At 51.7% G+C, this 23,960-nt stretch overlaps 1 protein-coding gene across 6 annotated transcripts; it reads left to right on the forward strand.

Annotated features, from left to right (window-relative positions):
• The first annotated feature begins 963 nt into the window (after nt 1-963).
• Nucleotides 964-15,320, forward strand: KCNA2 (potassium voltage-gated channel subfamily A member 2). 6 transcript variants are annotated; one of them, XM_070608155.1, is made up of 3 exons: nt 964-1,071; nt 3,172-3,510; nt 3,955-15,320. In XM_070608155.1, the coding sequence occupies exon 3, from the start codon at nt 4,118-4,120 to the stop codon at nt 5,615-5,617; it is 1,500 nt and encodes a 499-aa protein (XP_070464256.1). In that variant the 5' UTR covers nt 964-1,071; nt 3,172-3,510; nt 3,955-4,117; the 3' UTR covers nt 5,618-15,320. The 6 variants fall into 6 exon arrangements, with proteins under 6 accessions (XP_070464256.1, XP_070464254.1, XP_008526366.1 ...); XM_070608153.1 differs by having other exon boundaries at nt 1,045-1,355; XM_008528144.2 differs by lacking the exon at nt 964-1,071 and adding an exon at nt 1,435-1,675.
• Nucleotides 15,321-23,960: the final 8,640 nt, after the last annotated feature.

Genomic DNA, 23,960 nt, shown 5'->3' on the forward strand with positions numbered 1-23,960 from the left:
AAGTGAGGGGTGGGGCGGGGCAAACCGGGGAGCAGAGGGAAGAGGGCAACAAAACCTGGTGACTGGGCACTTAGAGAAACAGTCAACAGCTGAGCGGGAGGCTGGGCATTAGGATCAGAGTTTCATAGGGAAGCAGAGTGGAGAAACTGTCATTTGTGGAGTGTCTGCTGGGGGCTAAATCCTTTACATAAACAACCCTCACAACAGCCCGTGAAGTGTCCCCATTTTGCAGATGAGGACACTAAGTTTCAGAGACATGAATTAATTGCCTCGTACCTACCAGAGATTTAAGTCTAGGCCAGCTGGCTCCAAAACCTCCAGGCCATACTCAGCCTGGGACATTGATGGCCCAGCTTCTAGGGGCCCTGAACCAAACTAGTCCTGCCTTATACCCGGAGCTCACTGAGGTCACCACCCTCCCAGACCACCCCCTGAAGCTCTGGGTGGGCCCCTAGTCTTAAACCCTACCTGGTAGACTACCCTGATGAAATGCCGGAATCCCACAGAGCTGGACCTTGTGGGCTCTGAGAGCTTCCATCACAAGCCACAGGCCTGGAGAGGAGTGTTGTCCGACAAGAAGGGCCCAGCAGGAGTCTCCCCAGGACTGGAGACCCTCTGCATCCAGGGCTCCTGTCTGCTGCAGTCTAGGCTCAAGGAACCACTATTTGGAACGATCCAAGAGCACCCTGGACCCTCTCAGATCCACCATCTGAGCAGAGGGCCGGCTGGGCGTCCCACACACATTCTTCCAGAAGCGAAGGTCATCCTGCTCTGCCCACCCCAGGGTGCCATGAGCTGCACTCCCAGTTTCAGAGCCCCTGGGCCAGCTGGCTTTGTAAGGGCTGTGAGGGGGCCCGTTTTGCGGGTAGCTGGGCCTTGCTAGGGCAGCTGCACGTCCCCTAGCCTTTCCAGCCTGGGCCATGGGGGCAGGGAGGCGAGAGAGAGGGTCGGTCCGGCAGTTCTGCTTGTTCCTGCGGCTCCTCCTGGTGGGGGCGAATACAGCAGCGAGTTTCTGCCACACGGGCGGCCCACACCTGCTGCATTCCCCTGCGAAGCCAAAGCTTTGGCTGGGTAAGAGGGAGATGAGGAGAGAGAGCTGGAGGAGGGAGCGAGGCTGCGCGAGAGGGCCAGGAGGGGGGTCTGCAGATTCTGTCTGGCAGCATCATAGTAATGGCAACACATCTCCCTTGGGGCTGGATCTCTCCTCGGGCCTAGGATACCTGCTATTGATTGTTTCCTCCTTGCCTAGTTCCTTATGTTGGCAGGAGCCTGTCATGACTGATCCTCAACTTCTGCCCCTCGTTCCCCAGCCCCGGCAGCACCCAGCTGAGCTCTCCACGAAGTTCTGGTTAAAAGTAAGCTGGGCTCTGCCAAAGAACGGGGTGTTTTCCTCGTGGGTAGGGGGCCGAGGCCCAGGGGCCCAACTAAGAGGCCAGCTCGGTGGTGGCGGCGCGGCGAGCCTCGCCGGCTCTGGTCCCCGCCGGCCCCTTTAATTCGAGTTCGCTGCCGGGCCAGGTGCGGCGCTGCGTGGCGCGGTGCGGCTGCGGGCGGCGGCCGGGCGCTCGGTACGCGCCGCCCGCGGGACTGCAGAGCGGGCTCCCGGCTGGCCGCCCGCACCCCGCCACCGCTTGCGGTCGCCCAGAAACATGGAGGCTGCGGGTGCCCATCAGGAAGGGTAAATCGGTGTCGGGGCGTTCAGCTGCGCGTGCTGCTTTTCCTGCCCCGGCGCCCAAAGGGGCTGCGGGGCACCCGGCGGCGCAGCCTGCCGCGCGGCGGGCTCGGGCTGAGTCTGGAGCGGGCGAGCCTGTGCGGACCACGGCTGCCTGGCTGGACCTGGGAGGGCGAGGGGGGGCTGGCGCTCTGTCGAAGACGAGGGCACGGAATGGGCTCAGGGACCCTCTGTGCTGTGCGTGGCGCGGGGCGGAGGGCGCAGAGAGGAGCTGGCTGGTGATGGGAAGTGCAGCTGACAGCATAACCATGTCTGGTAAATCGCACCGGTTGGTAGGACCCGAATCCCTTGGGACGGCCGGGCTGCCTTCCCGTCTCCGACTGGGAATAAACACGGCTTTGCGGCAGAGAGGGGCTTTTCCGCTTCCCTGGGGCCGTGGGCTGCCAGGGAGCCCCCGCGCTTAGGAGAAAGCTGAGATCTGAGGCAGCAGCCTACTCCCCACCCCCAGAGTTCAGGCTCCAGTGTTTCCGGGTGGAGATGGAGCCTCGGTGGTCCCTCGGCTGGACCCTAGGGGCAAAAGAGGTGGGCTGCGCTCTGGCCCGCAGCGAAACCCCAGTGGACCGGGCAGGAGCGGGTTAAGGTGGCGCTCGCGGCTGCGGCCAGCTGATGGGTCTAGTCCGCCGGCGCCGAGCCGAGCACGGAGCGCGCCCGCCGGAATCCCAGCCGGAGCCCGGGAAGATGGGGAGAGGGCCCAGACCCCTCCCCGCCCTGGGGCTGGCGGGATTGGGCCGGCAGGGGGCCAGCCCGGAAGCCGGCTTTCTCCAGGCTCCCCCTCTCGCTGCTGCCAAGCCGCCTTGTAGCCAGGCTGGCTGAGCGTTCGTTCTGCGCTCCCTGCAGAGGAGATGTGAGGAATTTTCTCTTGGGGAGAAATCGGGGGTCGAGCGCTTGCCCAGTTCAAATGCCACCCCACTCAGAGGGAAGCCTGCAGCCTAGGGATCCCCGAGGGAGAGTAAGTCCTGGGGCCAAGCCAGCCAGCTTTTGTAGAGTCGACCTTTCTGTGTGAGCAGTCTCCCTACATGAGCTCTGGAGGAATGTGTGCTGGGGAGATGGGGAGGTTGCCTTCCTCCTTCAGGACCCTGCCGGGTCAGAGCTTGTAGCCAGGCTGCAGTGCAGGAAGCCCTCCCCTTGGGAGACCTGCACCCTGACCTGGGGGTGGGAGGACTTTGCCCAGAGTCCCTCCTGATGGCTGCTGAGGACCGACGGTTGGGTATCTGGCTCTGGAGGAGACAGGCCCAGCCAAGCCTGAAGGCTTGTTTCCTGGGAGAAAATGCTTTCAGCTGATGGAAACCTGCCCAGAGGAGGCTGGGAGGCTGAGGGGTGGTTCTTAGGTGTGACACTAGAATGGAAGATGGGCCTGGAAGGGAAGTTCCAGAGCCCTCTTAACTCTTGGCACCAGCTGCCCGAAAGCCCTGGTTCCACCTTGCTGCTGCTGTTTTTTCCAGGCAACGTCGCTCCTCCTGAGGACAGCCAGGAGGACTCTGGCTTTTGCTGAGCTTTGCATCTTGCCTTCTTCCTTCCAAAGTCTCCAGACCCAAGCTCGTCCGTCCTCGAGTCCTGTGTGCCCCTGGCCAGGCACGCCGCTGCCCCTCCAGCCCAGCCCAGCCCTGGAGCTCGCCTCCGGGACCCAGAGCCTGCCCTCCTGCCCAGAATGACTCACCATTATTTCTAGCTCAAGTGAGAAGACGTGATGGGGAGTCAGGCAGCCTGTTTGTGTATCTAGGATTCCCGCAGCATCTGATCAGCTCTGCAAGGAAGAGAGCTTCAGATTCCTGCTTTGCCAGGTAAATAAATCTATTATTTAATAACAGCCATGTGTAGAGTCATGGGGTGGGTGCAGTGAGGGAGACCCAGGCCCAATATGCGCCACTATGAATGCCTCCCAGGGTGCGGGTATCTGCAAGACATTAGTTCAGTGCCTGGGGGAGGGCTCTCTTCCAGCCTCTAGTATGGGGTTATGCTCCATGAGGCCTGTTTGGTACAGAGTGGGGGCCTGTACCAGACACCTTCCCCCAGGGCAGGGCAATTCCAGAGCTTTCTTGAGAAACTGTCACCTGCTCCCCTCTGATCCCCAGCCAGGTTATGAGGTGAAAGTAAATTTTGTTTTTTGGTGGTGGTGGTGGTGATGTTTCTGAACTCAGCTGAGAGATGGGAGACAAGAAATGGCAATCCAGGTCAGGCTGCCAATGCCAAGTGGTCTCATGTCCTTAACTGCCTCTGTCTTTCAGCCAAGCGAGGCTGTCTCTCTGGCTCTCAGAGAGCCCTCGGGGCTCTCCTGCAGGAGCGCAGGCCAATGCTTCTGTGCTTTCTGGGGCCCTAAGCAGCACCCTGAGCTCCCTGCCGCCTGGCAGCTGGAAGGCCTAGCGTGAGGCGCTTCTCTCAGTCCCAATTATGACAGTGGCCACCGGAGACCCAGCGGATGAGGCTGCCGCCCTCCCTGGGCACCCGCAGGACACCTATGACCCAGAGGCAGACCACGAGTGCTGTGAGAGGGTGGTGATCAACATCTCAGGGCTGCGGTTTGAGACCCAGCTAAAGACTTTAGCCCAGTTTCCAGAGACCCTCTTAGGGGACCCAAAGAAGCGGATGAGGTACTTTGACCCCCTCCGGAATGAGTACTTTTTTGATCGGAACCGCCCTAGCTTCGATGCCATTTTGTACTACTACCAGTCTGGGGGCCGGCTGAGGCGACCTGTGAACGTGCCCTTAGATATATTCTCTGAAGAAATTCGGTTTTATGAGCTGGGAGAAGAAGCGATGGAGATGTTTCGGGAAGATGAAGGCTACATCAAAGAGGAAGAGCGGCCTCTGCCCGAAAATGAGTTTCAGAGACAGGTGTGGCTTCTCTTTGAATACCCAGAGAGCTCAGGGCCTGCCAGGATTATAGCTATTGTCTCTGTCATGGTGATCTTGATCTCAATCGTCAGCTTCTGCCTGGAGACGTTGCCTATATTCCGGGATGAGAATGAAGACATGCACGGTGGTGGAGTGACCTTCCACACTTATTCCAACAGCACCATTGGGTACCAGCAGTCGACATCTTTCACTGACCCCTTCTTCATTGTAGAGACCCTCTGCATCATCTGGTTCTCCTTTGAATTCTTGGTGAGGTTCTTTGCCTGTCCCAGCAAAGCCGGCTTCTTCACCAACATCATGAACATCATTGACATCGTGGCCATCATCCCCTACTTCATCACCCTGGGGACAGAGCTGGCTGAGAAGCCAGAGGATGCCCAGCAGGGCCAGCAGGCCATGTCGCTGGCCATCCTCCGTGTCATCCGCTTGGTAAGAGTCTTTAGGATTTTCAAGTTGTCCAGACACTCCAAAGGTCTCCAGATTCTAGGTCAGACCCTCAAAGCCAGCATGAGAGAATTGGGCCTCCTGATCTTCTTCCTCTTCATCGGGGTCATCCTTTTCTCTAGTGCTGTCTATTTCGCAGAGGCCGATGAGCGAGATTCCCAGTTCCCCAGCATCCCAGATGCCTTCTGGTGGGCAGTCGTCTCCATGACAACTGTAGGCTATGGAGACATGGTTCCGACTACCATTGGGGGAAAGATCGTTGGCTCCCTATGTGCAATTGCAGGTGTCTTAACTATCGCCTTACCGGTCCCCGTCATAGTGTCCAATTTCAACTACTTCTACCACCGGGAGACAGAGGGAGAGGAACAGGCCCAGTACTTGCAAGTGACGAGCTGTCCAAAGATCCCATCCTCCCCCGACCTAAAGAAAAGTAGAAGTGCCTCTACCATTAGTAAGTCTGATTACATGGAGATCCAGGAGGGGGTAAACAACAGTAATGAGGACTTTAGAGAGGAAAACTTGAAAACAGCCAACTGCACCTTGGCTAATACAAACTATGTGAATATTACCAAAATGTTAACTGATGTCTGATTGAAACCTAATAACATACCCCCAGCTCAATGGAACTAATGCAGATATTGCATAATAGCCTGCATTGTAGTCAGTGTGTTCTACAGTGTGTATCTGGTTCTGCATGGAAAGCAATAGTTGTGCAAGTGACTTTTGATCTTTTGATTTTTGATTTAGAACACAGAATATCTATCCATGGCTTTCATGCAAATCTTTGTCACTGGCTTAGGGGTTTCCAAAGATGGGAGTCACCTATGGAGCCAGGATTTCAGAAAGATGCATTGAGACCACCTCATATCAAATACATAACCCACCACATCCGTGCCACCTTCCCTTCCTCAGTAAATGCACACAGCATCTGGGAGATGCACCCCCTACCCTCCCACCCCCGACCCCATTTGAGTCCACCTCCCCCTTAACAGAGGAAAACCATGGTGGCTTAGCTTTAAAGCTCTGGTAATTATTCAAAAGGTCATTCCCATTTTTTGCATTGAAAAGAACACACAGTCCTGTGTGTTGGAATCACTTTCTGTGTCACAGGCTAGGGTTTGTGAATTGCTGTTGCCAAGTAGATGCTCCGAAGGCTTCTGTTTCATAACGGAAAATGCTGCATTTGGTTTTTTCTCTGCAGTGTCGATGTGAGGGAAGCCCGGGGAGGGACAGTTAGTATGACCAAATGTGAATTGTCAAGTTTCACATTCGCTCCCTTAGGCCTACGGGACGAAGCTCACAAAACAAGGGACCTCTCAGCTTCAGATCTCACCATTTTTGCAGACTTCAAGGTCACCAAAACACATCTTATTTCTTTGTTACACTGGAGTTTGCAGACATCTACTTTTCTATGCTGTGGCCCAGCTACACTGACACTGCAGTGAAATTTTCCCGTGATGTGATAGAGATGCATGGGTGTTTGTTGCATGAATCTCAATATTTAAAACACAGGAGATAACCTCTTTTCTTAGTAGCCTACACAGTATTCATATTTAGAGTATTAATAGCCTAGGAAAGGCATTGAACTAGGGTTTCTTTTCCCCCATCGGAAGACAAAAGCCCTCAATCAGGAGAAAAAATAGACTATTTGGAATGGGGAACCAAAACTTCTGGCCCCCTAGCCCAGCCCTTTCCTGTTCTTCCAAATGGGGGCACAGACCTCTGCAAAGCCAGGAGAGTGAGCAGGGAAGGCAGCGTCTGAACACCTCACATGACTGCACCTTAGGAATTAACCTAGTCATGGGCATGACTGTACAGTTGACCAGGGCCTCTGGCCCTGAGGACAGGTGGATCTGTGGATCCAGTGTACATAATATATATCGAGTATCTCTTTCACGAGTTCCTCTACCTAGTTAGCTATAGAAAAAATTGCATTTGAACCTTGTATAAGCTTATGCAATATTTTTAACACAGGGCAATTTATGCATGTGTTTGACTATGTGCACTAGAGTATATGTATATATACATATACACACACATATGTGTGCGTATATGTATATATGCACACACACACACACACACACACACACATATATATATATTCATTCTCTGGAGTTCAGGTCAGGAGCAAATCCACTCCTTGGTGGGTTGGTTGTCTAAGAGGCCTGATGGGTTAATTTATCTCATTGGTAACCCCACTGGGCCTGGGTTTGCTACCATTGCCTCAGACACTCCGGTCTTCATGGATTCTTAGACGTTAGAATTGTCTCTCTGCCCTCCATGTGCTGCAGCTTCAGTTTCCCACAGCTGAAGCTTGTCTTACTGAGTGCACAAGGGCCCTCTGGCCCTCACAGCTCCAGCTGTCCTGGGTCAGACCCACCCCAGGCCTCCTCTCTACAGTCCATCGTGTTAATCATCTCCATTCGCATCTTTCCCCCCAACTTTGGTTTTTATTGTTATATGGCTCTGCACCAGTCACTTTCATGAACCTTTCCCTAAAGAGCCAGAATGGATTGTCTGCTTTGAAACCAAGGATACCAAGGAGGAAAGCTTCTGGGGACCCAATTCCACAGGTCTGGACTTAAAGGGAGCCTCCTCTATGTGGAAACTTCTAAAGTCCAGGAGCAAGGGATGGAGTCCCTAGGTGAGCCACAGGCGTCATTTTGATTGCCAGGCTCAAACTCTCTCCCCGTTAAACTGGCCATCAGAGCTGCTTAACAAACCAAAGGATGGGTCTAGAATCGTTCCCACCCCCAGAACAGGTTGAGAGTGAATGAGCCCTGCATAGCCTAAAGGTGGGCTTCAGGCTGGCCTGGGAATGGCTTAAATGGGGGAAGCTTTTGCCTCACAGACTGGGCTTCTTTGCCTTTCAACATAATGGCTTAAATTTCCCAAACACAGTGAGTTGTGTGGTCAGGCTGCCCAGTTGTGGCTCCAGCCCTAGCCTCACTGTTGGCTATTTAGCACCTGCAGTTACCTTGGGGGGTGGGGCACCAGCTCAGGGTGCTAGGCCCAGGGTGCTCATTAGTTCTTGGTCACCCACATCCCCAGGTATCTGCAGGGCTCCCCATGCCCAGCACAAAGCCTCTGTGCTTCTCCTCCTCTTCTTCATGGCAGATGGTGCTGAATTTCCAAGACATGGGGTGGGAGGGACACAGACCTTGGGAAAAGAGATGGTAAAACCACCCATACCTAAGGCCTGGGTCAGGGGGTAGATATTTTATCCCAGTGTCCTTGACCGGGGACTATAAAATCTTCACACACACAGGCACACATGCCAGCACGCCCATCACAAAATAGACAGATTACACTGTTGCCATATGCAAATACAGAACATGCAGCACATATGCAAAATACACAGATACCAAATTAATAAATAGGGCATACACCGAAGATATCTGGTTATACCTAAATCCAAAATATGCACATTTAGCACAGACATCAAATGTACTTACCAATACAGAACCTACAGAAAAGGCCTACATTCACCGTGTACAAAGATACAACCTGCAATCAGATGCAAAATACATGAAAACTACATGAACACAATGGGTATGCGTACAAAAATACACAAAGGATACTTTCCTATTGTTTCTTCACACAAAATACACACAAACTCAGTTTATATACACAGTGCATTCACTCTTATGAGGCACACAAAATACAGAACACACACCCAAGAATATACACACTTAATACACATGAAATGCATACATATACACAGATCCATTGCTCTGCCCCAAAGCTATAAATTAATAGGCACAAACAAAAGATCAGACTTAATCGCCTTTCCCTAGCCTGCGTCTATACCCCTCATTATCCTTCAAGAAGTCTCTTCCTCCAACTCTTTTCTCTCTCACTCATCCCCAGATTTCAGAGAAGTAACCCTCAAAGTTTAAAGCAGAAAGATGGGCCACCATTGCTGAGCAGGTCTCTGATTAAGACTAGGAATCTTATGGGGTTTCTACCTATTTACCTTCTTCCCACCAGAAACCCGGGTGCAGAGTGTGCAAAGACCTGGGATGGCTGGAGGCCTGGTAATATACACCTCCTTGCCCTGCCCTTTCCTTCAAAGCAAGTCTGCACAGACAACCTGATAGCCCAGGCTCCCTGCTCCCAACCCCTGGGATCTCTGGATTCAGCCCCATTCTCTTGACAGCAATGGTGGCTCAAGAAACTGCAGGGTCCTGGGCCCAGAATCAGAGTAAAGATGCCCCAAACATTCTCTCAGTCCACAGAACTTATTGCCCCTCCATCCCCAGTGGCTTTGTCAGGGGTGGGTCAGAAAGTCAAGACCATATATAGATTTGTCTCTTAAGATGAGCCACCTTTACTTGCTTGTGGCATCTCACTTGCTCTTGGGCATTAGCCCAGTGCGGTCAACTCTTGAGTCCCCTCTATGGGTGTTCAATCTTGGCATACTCTGATAGGGTACCACCTGGATGCCCTGCCTCCCATCCAACTGCGCCTTGAGGAAATGCACACCAATTCAGCTCAAGTGAAACGTGATTAAGGACCTAAACCTAATGCTACGCAAGCAAACTACAGTTTTTTAGAGGGCCTGGTTTTTATCCTATATTCTAAGGCCAGATTTAAATGCTTGGTAAGATTGCCCACTGTTTGAGATTATCCATGGAGCTGGTTCTTCCCGCTTGTAAGACTAGCTGAGAGCTGGGTGTGTTTTGGCAAAAGCTTCACCTCAAGTGGAAGTTGGGAGTTGAAGTCAGGCATAAGGTCAGGCATCATGGCCTCTACTCCTGCTGCTGTCCCAGATGTGTCGCACCCTTCCCTCCCAATGATGGTCACAGCTCTCGATCTCCACCAAGGAAGCAACAACAGCAGAGAATGGACGCGTGGGTCCAAACTTGTGCATTTAGTACAGCATACTGGGCCTTTTGAGTGTTTCCAAGTCAAGATAGCAGTTTTCCCTTCAGCTTCAGCAGGTGCCTCCATGGGCTCAAACTTTCAAGAAACTTGGAGTTTTCAGGCAGCTGAAGAGAAAGAGGTCCAGGAAAGGTAGGGAGGTTGTCACGATGAGAGGGTAACTACGTTGGTCAAATTTCAGAGTAAACTTTTCAGGAGCCAAAATTTAATTAAGGGCATAATTAAGGCTCTGTGCTTCCTGAAACTTATGTGATGTTGGACATACTCTCTTCCTTCCTCTCTGCTTCCTTCTGTCCCTCTCAGCTGGGCTCCTGAGGATGGGGTAGGCATGTCACCAGGAGGTCAGCCTTTTAAAAAGGGCCCTAAGGGAGTGTGCCTCCAGACTCCGTTGGCCTACTGTGGAAAGGGCTCCCATGAAAGTAAGCATTGTTGGCTAAGGCCCCCAGCCTGGGTGCTCGTGTGGCTGCCCCACGTTGGGAGGGCTGCAGGACTAGCTTGTCCTAGCTGCTCTCTCTGGATCTCTCACTCCATTGTAGTGAGGTCTTTGGCCAAATTACTTCCTTGTGGTCAGCCATAAAGTGCCAACCCATGTTGAGAAAGGAGAGTGCCCTCTGAAGGTTCTCAGGCTGGGAGTTCAGCACTGCTCACAGTAGTGGAGAAGAGAAGTGGAGGCTGACTTCCCCCAAAGGAAACTGTAGGACAGTTTGCAAATTGCACTTGAAGGTGGCATCATAACCCCTACGGCAGGCAGGAGGAGCACAGTGCTTTGAATTGTTTACCCAGGAGTGGGGATGGTGAGCCCTGCTCCAGTTCTGGCTCCCCTGGGTCATTGTCCTAACAGCGTCCATCTGGGTGATGGCTGCTGGTCTGAGACGACAGGTCCATGTAGACTGTAATGTCTAGGGTACTCCTTGGCTACACAGTGGAGGTTCCCTCAGCTTTGGCAAAGTGTCCGTTGCCAGGTTTGAACTCATGACCTTACCCTCATTAACATCGTTAGCCACCTGAGCCAGCTAGCAGGGAGGTGTCTCAATGGCTATTGTGACCATGATCTGTAGCCTCAGACTTGGGCCTTGTGGAGATCAGCCCTTTTCCCCCATCAAATCGGTAAGTGGAGTGGAGGTGAGGGATCCCCTGCAAACTGGGATGGGTCTCTTCCTCAAATTAATCTGGTTCACTTTTCCCTTCTATCTGCTTCCTTTCCCACCAAAGCTCAGCTCCATTTCTCATAGTTTGTCTGAATATTTTTAAAGAGGAAAAGTGCAATAAAATAAATAGTGACTGTTTTCTTTAGCAATAGCTACTTCAAATTCTTGTTCTCAGGACTGAAAAGTGATAGTACTTGGATTATCAGATAATGCCCTTGGCTTCTGGGCATTAGTTCACCCTCTCTGTAGTTCCCCTTTCTTCTCAGTGTTCTCATGACTCCTGTCCTCTGAGGCTCTGACCCTCTTTTGGAATGTAAACATATGCAGAGGTGCCATGGATGCACAAGGAAGGTCCATGAGAAAGCTTTCTTTGTCATTCTTCCCCCTTCCCCCAACCCCGTGCATCTCTCTGTCTCTTTCTGCATCTCTGTCCCTCTCTCCCTCCCGCCTCCCTCTTTTTGTCTCCTCTCACAGCATTCTCTTGCAACCTCTAGGCACTGAAATCTTGAGTTTGAGTGACCTCATGCCAGCCCATCTCGTTGACTTTTCGGTCATTCTGGCAGGGTGTAATGGAAGCCTGCAGGAAAGCGCTTACCAATAGATAAGAATAAAGCATCCTGAGCCATTACAGAAGATAATTTCCATGCACTAAAAGCCATTACTTGATCCATTTGTTTCCCTTCCTCCTCTCCCCAGGGAGATGGATGCTGGGGGAATGTGGCCTGGAGGTTTGCACCTGGGATCAGTAGCCTGGGCAGATTTGGGGACTTGCCCTCCAGCTGTCCTTCAAAATAAGCTGACTTGCTTAACCAAAGGGACTGCATGAGAGCTATGGAGGGAAGCAAGTTATTGTGGGTAGAGGTCTACAGGGATAGACAGTTGGGTGGTTAGGGCATGACATTAATGACATAAAGAGCCTACCACCCACTACAGTGTGCAGTTGCACAAATATTTGCACACATAACCAGGGGCTTCAGAAGAGTCCCCTTTCCTGGAAAAATCTGTGAGATTAAATATTCAGACTGGACAATCAGGGAAGGCTGGCACCCAGGGTCCCATTTCATTACTTTCCAGTCTACCTTGCTCTGTACACATGTGTACAGCAAAACCTGTTAACTGACGGGGAAATCCTCAGGGAAGAGAGCATCCTGATTGCTTTACAATTCTAGTTATTTGAGTGGGAATGGGAAAAACATGTTTTGGTCCAACCTTTGTTATTGAAAAAAATTATTTCTTAAGTAGGTTAGTATAAACTTTCCTGCCTTTGTAAGTAGAGTGTTTGAAGATGACAGAAGACCTTGCAATGCTCAGGGTCAACATTCTAAACCTCAGTGTTCACTGTACGGAAGTGTAGATGGGGAAGACTAAAGAGATAAGCTGAATGTACGCTGCTTGCAAGACATACCGGGAAGGTGGCCATTTGGGCACATCCTGGTGTATCAGATAATGCCCTTGCCTCTTTCTACTGAAAGTATAGTAAGAAAACATAATTCTCATTAATCAAGGTTTTGGTTAATTGGTCCTTAGTTACAGAGGTTTTCCATATATACATATATCTGTGTATATAGATGTATAGTATATGTATATATGTATACCATTGTTTCAAAAATTATACAATTATACAGTGACCGATCCTTTTAGCTTCACTAATGTGGAGTAAATTTGGCAGTCCAGGAAATAAACTGCATTTATTTGAATTTTTAAAATGGCCTTCCTTTGCATTCTTATCTTACCACTTCTCCAGTTCTGCTCTTTTTCTGTTGTGGAGGGGCCTCTCGAGAAGGCAGTTCTTTTATAACAAAAGATCAGGCGCCAGATCTTTCCCTTCCCTCCCAGGTGGCTGCCTGACTCAGGGATAAAAGGAAAGTCTGATCTAAGGGCAGGTGCTTTCTTCTTTGTTCTGTCTGCCCTGGTTGGCTGTAAACTCATCGCTGAGGACCGGAAAAGTTATGCCAAACTTTGTAGCTCTGGGGGGGGGGTGGAAAGCTCCAAGACCTGGCAAAGGACTGATCTGTTTAGCATTGTCTTTGTCATCAGTGGTGCCCTAGCCTTGAATTCATGAGATCTGAAAGTAACATTTTTAATGAAGAACTAAAGAACATCTCTGCCCCATGGACGGTGAGATGTGTGACAACCCATGGAACTAACAAACCCATCCTGTTGTTCTGAGCAGATCTAGGTTGCGGATGTGGGCAGCAGAGCAGCTATAATTCAGTTGCCTCTTTGGAGAAACAGCTGGGTCCGAGCTGAACCATGCTCTCATTCTCCATCTTACCTGGCAATGTGTTAGACCCATGGGGGATAGTTTCAGCCTCACCTCCTGCATGACTGTGTGCACTCTACCTGGATGGGGGCAGGAGGGATTCCTCACTGGTATCTGGGGCAATTGAGGTGGTACAGGGGTGCCTTCCATCTCCCAACACTCCTCCCATCTGGCCAAGCTGGCCGTGGTCAGATAGTAGAAGCCCATAACCCAGCCTTAGCATGACCAGCTGGTGAACTGGGGCCATTGAGGCAGTCTGTCTGAATGGCCACTTCTTACACTGCATGAACCTCAGCGTGGAAATGGATGTAACTTTCTGTACTCCTCTGCACTCCTAAAATAGTCAGACATGCTCCAGATGAGCTTGCAGCTGAGAACTCCCTGAATCATTCCACTGACGATGCACAGGGCAGGTGTGATTACATAATAATGTGGACAGCTGCTGCAACATCCAGATAACTGAGGGCAGTGTAGGTGTGACTGTGGAGTAGGACCTTCGGGAGCTACCCAGAGGACTCAGTCCAGTGTCTCTTTTCGGTCTTTGTGAGAGGCCTGTAAGCCCTGCTTCTCCTTGGAAATGATTCCCGAGACACTGACTGCCTTGTTGTTATGAGCGCATAAACACTCTGGGCTGCTAGAGAAAGCGAGAGGAGGAGCTGGGAGGAAGAGAATATTCAGGGACTCACTTTCCTACCAAACAATTTCCAGGTCAGCTGCTGTCACGACTACCTTTTTAGCTTGTGAAGTGCAGGGAAGGACATCGAACTGCCAGGTAGGGCTGGAAAGGGGCAGGCAGCCACAGGCAAGGAAGTGGGAGAGCAAAGCAAGGGGGGTGGCCTGGCTGGCTTTGGCAAGGGTAAGCGTCAGCTCCGGAGGGTCTGAACATGCTCCGTGCCTGCCCCAGTTCTGCCTTCACGTGGGAGCCAGCGACCCAGTTTCCTTTTGTTGTCGTGCTTGGATGATTCCTTCATTTGAAGGGCCCCAGGAAGCTGGAAAGTCCCATGATCGAGCTCCAGCCTGCTGAGCAAACAATGCCCTGGCCAAATTGGCCTCTGCCTGGGTTTCTGCATCCCTGTACCCCTCTCTCCACTAAGGGTAATCTTGAAACAGTCAGGATTCATGGTGCCAGCAATCAAGGAGGATTCTCTAGTTTTCATCAGGGATGCAGCTGTAAAGACCGCGAGTGCAGGATGCTGTTTCCTTTTCTAGACCTGTGTGCTTCTGTGCTTATATAGACTGTCTCTGGAGATTTTATATATTACACACATATATATATATATATATATATAAAATGTGGAAATAGCCACTCCCTTAGGGCCATGCAGCACAGACTCTAATTAGGGTGTGCACTGGCTTCCTTGCTGCTCGTGCATGATTCCGCAGCTGCCCTCCCGTGTCCTGTCTCTAATAATTCCTGAAAACTCAAAGAGGAGAGGCAGATAAATAAGCCTCCCTGGGATCAATAGCAGAAGGAACTCCAAGGCTGATGGTAAAGCTTCGTAAGGATGATGCCGAAAGGGAACTGGGGTCTCCATGGTGATAAGAGGCTGGGGACCAATGGGAGCCAAAGGCGGAGCAGAACTTGTAGGGAAGACTCATGGGAGTTGGGAGTCCTTTAACTATTTGTTTGCTTCATGAAAATTTAGACACCAGCTGTAACTGCATTGCACAGGATGTATAGATATTATCATTCTTGCTGACATATTCTGGAAGCTTTCAGCCCCACCAACACTGCCCCGCCCAGGACTTCTGCAGCTGAGAGTTCCTGTGTCAGTAGGGTCTGATATTTGTACATAGGTTATACATATATGTGTACATACGTGCCTCAATGAACGTTGCCTGTCCACCTGATCATGGATGTACATAGACTCCATAGAGCTCCACGGTCTTTTGTAAATATCAACACAAGTAAATAAGTATATAAATATATATTACTGAGGATTTATTTTAACATCATTCTGTGTGAAATGAAAAAATAAAATAAAATTTTTGACAGACACTGATCATTTCCACCTTCTTTCTTGCCTGACTGGATTACCACCCCTACAACATGCACGTGTGCCTGCCTCACCCTCACTCCAGTTTCTGCAGCCATGAGGGCCGAGCTGGAGGCCAGGGCAGGACAGGAGAGGGCTCTCTTGGAGGTGGCAGGGTCCATCCCGGCCATATGCCCACCTGCGCTTCCTGAGAGCCCAGTGCACACGAAGCAGAGGATGCAGACTGGAGGGTGGGCGGGCGGGGCTGAGACCTCCTCCCCACTGTGTCCGTGCTTCTTGGGTCTTCTGTGGAGCTGGGGGATGTGTGGGAAGGGGGACCTAGTTTGAAGACCAAGAGCAGTCAGACCCCTGGGAGTCATTTAACTCCAGCTGCACCCACCTTTGCAGGCCCTGTTCTCAAACCACCCCCACTTCTGCCCATTCCTGATGGCGTCCTGGGCTCTGGATCAGCCATACTCTCAACGCTCAAGTGAGGAGCATTCCTACCTTGGCCTCCCCTGGAGCGGGGGCTGGCTCTCCAGCCAGGTAGCCACCGTGGCACCTCCTGGGAGAAGATCCTGATAGACACACACGCACTGCTGAGGCATTTCCATCTGATGTCCTCTGGGGGCTGATCTAGCCCATAGCCGGGCTCCTCAGCTTTCAAAAGGATCAACAGTGGCCATAGTATGGGGAACAACAGAGAAGTCCTTGCCCTCGGCCACCAGCAAGCACATTGCAGCCCTGTCCTCCAAGTCTCTCATTAATGATCTCCAATTCTATGCTTTCCCAGTGTGCCACACTCTGCCCCAGGAAACCGACCCACTGAAGTAGCTGGTCTTCCCCTCTCCTCCCCCAGACTTCACCTTCCGAAAGATCTGTTCCGGGAGCAGGTACTGAGGTGACAAGGGAGAGGGTGATAAAGAAATGAGAACCATTTAGGACAGCTGCTGCTGCAGGCACCCATGCACAGGAGGGCATTTCCTCCAGCGTGGAGTGGGAACCATGAAGTACCCACACAAGTTCTAGATTTCTGCAGAACAGCCCCAAGCTGACTAATGGGGTGGGGCTCCTTGCCCCAAAGAAATGGGAAACGAATCAGGCTGCCGAGGCCAGGTACCTCCCGCTGGTTGCTCCTGCTGGCCATGGAACTCCTGCCTCCGAGGAGCTGAGGGGTGGGAACTGGGGACAGTTTTGTCTGGCCCTGACTGTTTAGATGTTGTTAGGTAAATATATTGAGAGGAAAAGTGGAAGAGACTAGGGAGGTGAGGAAGCTACAACATCAAGCTTCCCATTCCTCTTTCCACTTTGGGGCGGAGGGCTCAGCTAGTTCAGCGTAGACCACGCACGCCACTGAGCACGCTGGACCCTTCCCTGCCTGGCTTGAGGTGCCTGCCCTGTGCCCTATCCACCGCAAAGGCTGGGACTCTGGGCTTTTCCCAGGCAGTTCCTCCCAATGAAGAGGGGTGCTTGGGAGGGTGGGATGCAAGGCAGAGAGCCCACCTAGCCTGGGGCCAATGTGGTGAGCAGGAGGAGCAAAGCTGGATTGGAATAAACAAGAATCAAAATTAACCCTAGAGGAAGAGAAAGGCTTTGGAGCCAGAGGCTTGCGTTTGGGTCCCAGCCCTGTCACTCACCAGCTCTGTGACGCTGGGCATACTATTTCTCTCTCTGGGCCATAGGTTCCTCATCTCTGTAAAAGGAACCATGATGCCTACCTTATCTTGTGGAGATTAAATGAACACTTGACACATAATGGGAGCCCAATAAAAGTCATGAATGCATCCTCTCTCTTGGATTCCCACACCCGAAAGATCCAAGTGGGCCAGGATTCTCAGAAATCTGAGATGTGAAAGTTGAAGGCTTTTCAACCTCTTCTTGTCCAGGGGTTCTAATCTGGCCTAAGAGGTACAAGAATTGACTTCAGAGGGTCTAGAAAACTCTTGGAATTATATACAACATGCTGCGGTATGTTTTCTCTGGGGAGTGTCCACAGCTGTCCACAGCTGTCCACGGCCCCAAAAGTTAGAACCATTCATCAAACTTGGACCCCTCACCTTCTTTCCAACGCTGAGCAAGGAAAAGAGATTTCTGTGAGTCATTTTCATTTGCTTAAAAAACATTTTTGCACTTGCTGCTTAGGATGCTCTGCCCTTGTGGGTCTTCTGGCCAAGAGGGAAGAGAGAAAATCACCTGGAGTGAGTCAGTGGCCGACATAGAGCCAGTCCCAGCCCTGCTCCCAGGACACGTCTTTCCATTATCTGTGCCCTGTGCAGCAGCTGTGCCTGGGCCTCAGGCCTCGGAATCCAGACCTGAAGTTTCCCCAGGCTGGTGTAGCACAGCAGTGGGGAAAGGATCACATATTTTGAAGTGAAATTAGTGCTATTTAGGCAAGTCTGCATCTCTTTGATCCAAGGGCTGGGGCACTTCTGAACCTGACAGTCAGCTCTGATTATCCTTCTTTTTTGTTCCCTTAGGCCAGCCCCACACACCTGCCCCTCACTGAGGTCAGTAAGCAACACACCCACAAATCATTGGTTTATCAAGAAAAGATCAAGGCTCTTTGACCCTGTACCTATTCCAACCTGAACACTGGGAGGGCTCCAGGCTTAACGGTTTGTAGTGAAGTTAGGAGGAAAATCTCCCATCTGCGTGGCTTCCTGTACCGAGGAAAACCTGCCGCTCCCTGGCTCTGTTCTGACGGAAGATTTACACTCTGTTTCGCGGATTGCTAGGGAGCCACCAACAAGCATGTGAGAAGGAAAAACCACAGCCATTCTGTTTCTCTGGCTTGGGGTACCTTCTCTCCTCCAGCCTAAACCAGACATCTTTAAGTGTCTTGTTAATCTCTGGATCCCCAGCATCTGACACAATGCCAGGCACAAAAAGTATTCGCTGAATGAATATCTACATCACATAGTCACAATGGTGGCCAACGCATTCGTGTCATTGGGACAGCAACGATATGGCCATGTTCTAGGGCCCCTTACCCTGGATCTCTCTCTGGCCCTATGAGAGACCTCTAATCTCTACTTCGGGGTCAGACTGGCCTCCAGGTTCAGGTGGTCTGAGTTACCTGAGTCAAATGGTCCATGGTCAAGGTGCCACATCTCTCCTAACACCCTGCCCCCAGCACACACTCCCAGAGAAGTTGCCTTCCAAAGCCTGCCAACCCCATACCAGCCCCAGAGCCAAACCCTTCCCATAGCCTAAGGGACTAGAGACCTAAAGGCTTCCTAAACGCTTCCAAATTCTGAGGCTGGGGAGGTCCTGGTGCCTTAGGAAATGGGGGGCCTCAGGTCAGGGTCGGGTTCCATTCCTGGCTCTACTGTGCAGTAGAGTGTGTTATCTGTGTGACCTCAGCAAGGGAGGTAACATTTCTAACTTCCGTTTTTCTGTCTCAACTTGAGATTAAAATGTCTACCTCATAGGGTTGTCATGAAGTTTTTTTTTAAGATCGTATATGTATGTGTGTGTGTGTGCGCTCATGTGCGTGTGTGTATGAGTACAAATTACCCTGTATGTGTCGGGGGCTTACTTTGTGCCAGATGCTCTGCTAAGTGCTTGACATGCCTTATGTCATTTAGTGATCAAAACAGTCCTGTGAGGTGTTGTATATTTTACAGATTAGGAAACCAAACCTCAGAGAGGTTATGTAGCTAGGCTAAGGTCGCACAGCGAGTGGGCGGCAGAGCCTTTGTGAGGCCAAAGCCCATACTCATAACAAGTATGACAATCGATAGGTGTTAGTCCTTCCACCACCACCACCTTCTTCCCTCCTGTGGCTGAGGGCACATGGATAAGTCTTACAAGAAGACAAACAAGAATTTGCCTTAAGGAGCCTTGATACCATCAAAACAGTCCACCTAGCCTGGGTGAGCTAGGACGGGAGCGGCCTCAGTCTTCCCTCTAGGCCCTGTCATCTCGAGTCCTGGGAAGCGGCCCCAGAGATCTGTGAGACAGCGAAAGGCACAACCCTGGGAAGAACTGTCTCCCTCCCCATTTCAGCCCTCGATCATCAAAGTGTCCAAGGCAGCAGGTGACAGACCCCATGCATCCAGGCCTTGGCGTGGCCAGTGTCCTTGCTCCAGCAGGGGCCAGACCTCCTAGCAACACTGTCCCACCTCTGGCCCACCCCTGCCCTACCTGCTCCTAGAGCCCCTTCAAGATGCTTCAGATGGGGGCTGTGGCTGAAGGGAGGAGCTCTCAAAGGGTGAAGTGGGGACAGACCACCCAGGAAAGATAGACACGTGCACACGCATGCACACACACACACACACACACACACACACACACACACAAGCAGAGTCAGACAAATCCTCACAAAGTCCTAGGACCGGCTTTATGTTCTTAGACTAACCTCAGGCCCTAACCTTTGAAAGCTATCAAATCAAGAAAAAGAAGGGTTCCTCATGCAACGTGGGTATTGAGTAAATATGCTGGCTCAATAAATGATTCAAATACAACTGAGATGTAAGGAAGGACGCCTGTGAGCAGGCATTGCCCTGGGCAGCTTGCCCGTCTTATCTAATTTAATCCTTGCAACAACTCTGAGATCATTGTCACTATCTCAATTTTCAGATGCAGAAATTGAGGCTCAGAGGGGCAAAGTAATGGCCCCAAATCACACAGCTAATGAAAGGCAACTCCAGGACTCAGACCCAAGACAGCTGGAAGCCATCAATCCCAGTCTAGTGCCCTTGATATGACACGGTGACTGCCCTGTGAGGTCAACTGCAGCTGGGTCTTACAATGACGTTGCAGTAAGAATCACCAAGGACTCCAACTCTGTCCCCTCAACCCTCTGATCTCTGGGAGCCTCCAGGAAAATACAGGAATGAGGCGTCTCGGGGAGGAGTCCAGAAGTCTAGGGATTACAAGGTGCAATGGAATCGGATCACCCTCCTCTGGTATTTTTGTCAATGGATTCACGAGGCTGCAAGGTGTGAATGAGCAATCGCTATATTAAAAGTTCCCGAAAAAGCTTTCCTCCCTTGGGCCTCAGCTCCTGAGAGAGAGAAAGGGAGGAATCTCGGGGGTTCTGCACCCACCCCCAGCCCCCCTCTGCAGTTTGCATTGTCAGAGTTCAGGAAGTGGGAGAAGGGATTGCCTTCATGGCTGTTCTTCCTCCCCTGGGGCCCCACCCAGTCCCCTCGTTTATAAAGCAGGAGTGGGGATCAAGCATAAATGCTCTTTGCAGGACAGCTGTGAGGATGAAGTGCAGACTGGGAGTTGCCTGGCACTTGCGCTCTGGGGGAGGAAGCACCCCAGGAGGCGAGGAGTGCCCGCTCGGCCTGCAGGTCTGTGTTGGAATCCCAGCTCTGGTTTTTGAGCTCACTGAATCCCAACTTCTCCATCGATAAAGTGAGGTGATGCTGCCCACCTTGCGGAGTTGTGGGGATAAGGGCCTCATATAAAACACTTAGCAGAGAGCCTGACAGGTACTCGCTATTTAACAAATGCTGCCGGGGGCTCGCGAATTCCCTCAATGAACACACGCAGAGCACCCGTATGAGCCTGGCACTGTGCTAGGCTCCGGGATCAGAGGCAAATAAGATGGCATCCTGTGTCAGAAATCTCACATAGTAAGACTGCCCCTCCCCTCAGAAGGGAAAGGTGGAGGAGAAGTTGTCGGGAAGGGGAGGACTTGAACCTTGAACCAGTAAGAGCACACGATTAGGGTCTTGATAAATGACTGTAGAATGAATAAATGATTCCATGAATGAACAATAAAAGCCAATGTTTATATGGCACCTACTCTGTGCCAGGCCGTTCTAATCACTTTATGCGTATTAACTCATTTAATCCTTGTGACTACCCTGTGTGGCAGACCCTGGTTATCCCCATTTTACATGCAAGGGAGCTGAGGCATAGGGATTCCCACAGATTTTGCAGTGCCAGGATTTGAACCCAGGCCACCTGGCTCCAAAGCCCATGCTGCTATGTCTCTCTCTTATTCCACCCAGACTCCAAAGCAGCTTTTCCTCTGCTGAGCCTCACAGCACATCCATGTGGTGGCCGGCTGGGCAGGCATCGTTATCCCCATTTCACAGAGGAGGAGACCAAGGCACTGAAAGGACGGAAACTTGCCAAGGACACCTGACTGGGAACCACACCTCTTGTCACCTCAACTGCCTCCCCAGAGCAAGGTGAGGGCTGGGAAGCTCGAGGACAATGGGGTCCTGGGTTGTCAGATCTGGACAGGGTCTCAGGAGTAAACTAGACCAACTGCTTCACTTATAGATGAAAAGATTGAGGCCTAGGGAGGGACAACAGCTTGCTTAAGGCTCACAGCAAATCGGAAACTGGAATGCTAGTCTGCCAACTGCCAATCCAGCCAAGTGCACAGCGCTCTTCTTCTAAAGAAGTCAAGAGCCACAGCGTTGGCAAGGGAGAGGCAAACAAAGTCAGGCAGCGTGAATTAAGCCCCTGTCCTGTTCCAATGCCTCACTTGATTCTATGAGGAACGCAAATAATCGTACCCCGTTCCTTGCTAGTCTGGGAACATACGTCAGTAAACAAAACAGTCAGAGCTCCTGCTTTCGTAGGGGTTGAGGAGATAGACAATGATAGTAGGGTGGGCAGGGAGGGTGTCTTAGATAAGGTGGTACCCAAGTAGAGACCTTAGAGAGGCTGAGAGGAAGCCAGGGAGGTGGCCATGCAGACTGATGCAGGAAAATCCTTCCAGGCTCAGGGAGCAGCAAGGCCAGAGTGCTCCAGACAAGAGAGGGTGAGCCTTTGAGGCCAGTGCTGCTGGAGCAGATTGGGCAAGGGGGAAGGCAGTAGCAAATGAAGGCAGAAAGGCTGGGAATGGGGAGGGGTGGGGGGCTTGCAGATCACCTAGGACCTTGCAGCTGTGGAAAGGACTCTGGATTCTACCCTGGGTGAGGTGGGAAGCCATGGGAGGCTTTTCAACAGAGGGGAGAATTGATCAGACATCTTTTTCTGGGGTCACACCAGCTGCTGTGTTCAGAATAGACTGTAGCAGGCAAGGATGGAGACAAGGGGACCAGTTAGAAGGCTACTACAATAATGCAGGCAAGAGAGCATGGTATTGTGGACGGCGGTGGCAGCCGAGGTGTCAATGAGAAGTAGTCGGATTCTGGAGCCAACCTACATATGCAACCTGTATATCCTATGTATGAAGATGGAGCCAACAGGATTCACTGGTGGACTGAACGTGCTGTGTGAGAGAAACAAAGGTGTCTAGATGACTCCAAGCCTTTGGCCTCAGCATCTGGTATAATGGAACTGCCATTTCTTGTGATGGAGAAATCTACAGAAGCTGATCAAGAGTCCACTCACCCAAGGTGTTCATCTAAAGTTCTCACCTTCCAGCCTCCCCGCTGTCCTAACTGTGGACAACAGAGCACTGTTGAGGGGGCGTTTCTTAGCCACAGACAGAATTAAGATGGCCTCTCTTATGAGATCCCACACTGTCCCACCCAACCACAAACCTTCCACCTTCTCAGAGGCAAACCCTGGCCCATCCAGGGAGCCAAGGGCCAGAGCTCAAGTAGGGTCAGAGCCCAGATGGTCAGCCAGGCCTGGCCCTGATTTAATTATGAGATCAATCTGACCAGTTGCCCTGCCGGCAGGAGTGTCCCTGGGCCTCAGCTTGGCCAGCCCCTCGGGCATGGCTCCTGGGCTTGTCACAGGGAGGTAGCCTCACACACCAGGCCCTGGGTCCTGTCCGGTAGGCCTGGCTGGCCCTGCCACTGGCCACTGTGAGTCTGAGAAGAGTCTGGTCCAGGCCAGCCCTAGGCCAGGGGATTTGGGGCACAGAACCTGCTGGGACTCAAACAGCTGGGGCCCCTAGGAAAGGAGAAGGACCGTGCATAGTGGACCTGACTCCTGGGGAGCTGACCATGCTGCAGCACTGGGGTGGGGGGGCATCAAGTGCTAATCAGAAACTCAACCAGATGCCCATTCCCAGACTAGGGAGACATTGTGGGGATTCCAGAGAGGACTGCATGCCTGAGTGCCCAGGCTCAGCCCTGGAATACCTGGAAGTCAGACAACACCATAGGTTCCCAACACTGTTCCCGGGCCAGGTAGGGTCACACCTACCGTGTGCAGAAGCTCAGCTCTTCCTCCAAGGATCAGGAAGAGACTGACGGCTCCAGGCTGTGTGATGAGGTGACTGCCTTGGGTTCCTCCCTGAGCTCCTCCTCACTGTTCTCCAAATGGGCTACTGGGGAGACTGGTGTCTCCCCTCATCTCTAAAATATGGCCGCACACAGTGCATAGGGCCCTCCCAAGGACGGATGTACATTGAAATTTTCCAGCCAGAGCTTCCCCACCAGGCCCACAGCTGCCTCCCCCCAGTACCCCCGCCCCCCGAATAACCCACATCTCTTGTTTCTGTCCAGTTGTAAAACTGCTCTTGGGGCTTAGGTGACCTGGCTCAGCTACGAAGAAAGAGAACAGCAGGGGCAGGCGGGACCTTAGGGATCATTGGCTCATCATACAGATGGGAAGACTGAGGCCCGGAAATGGGAAGAGACTTGCTCAAGAGCACAGAGGAAGTGGTTGATAAAACCACAACCCCGGAGGGCCTGACTCCCAGTCTGGCGCTATCTCTGTGATTCATCACTTATCAACAGAGCCGTATGACCTTCCTCCCGCCGTCTCCCGTGACTTTCCCCAGATCCAAGGCCCCC

Source organism: Equus przewalskii, unplaced genomic scaffold (assembly GCF_037783145.1).
Source record: "Equus przewalskii isolate Varuska unplaced genomic scaffold, EquPr2 ChrUn-13, whole genome shotgun sequence".
In the NCBI taxonomy this organism is placed as follows: domain Eukaryota; kingdom Metazoa; phylum Chordata; class Mammalia; order Perissodactyla; family Equidae; genus Equus; species Equus przewalskii.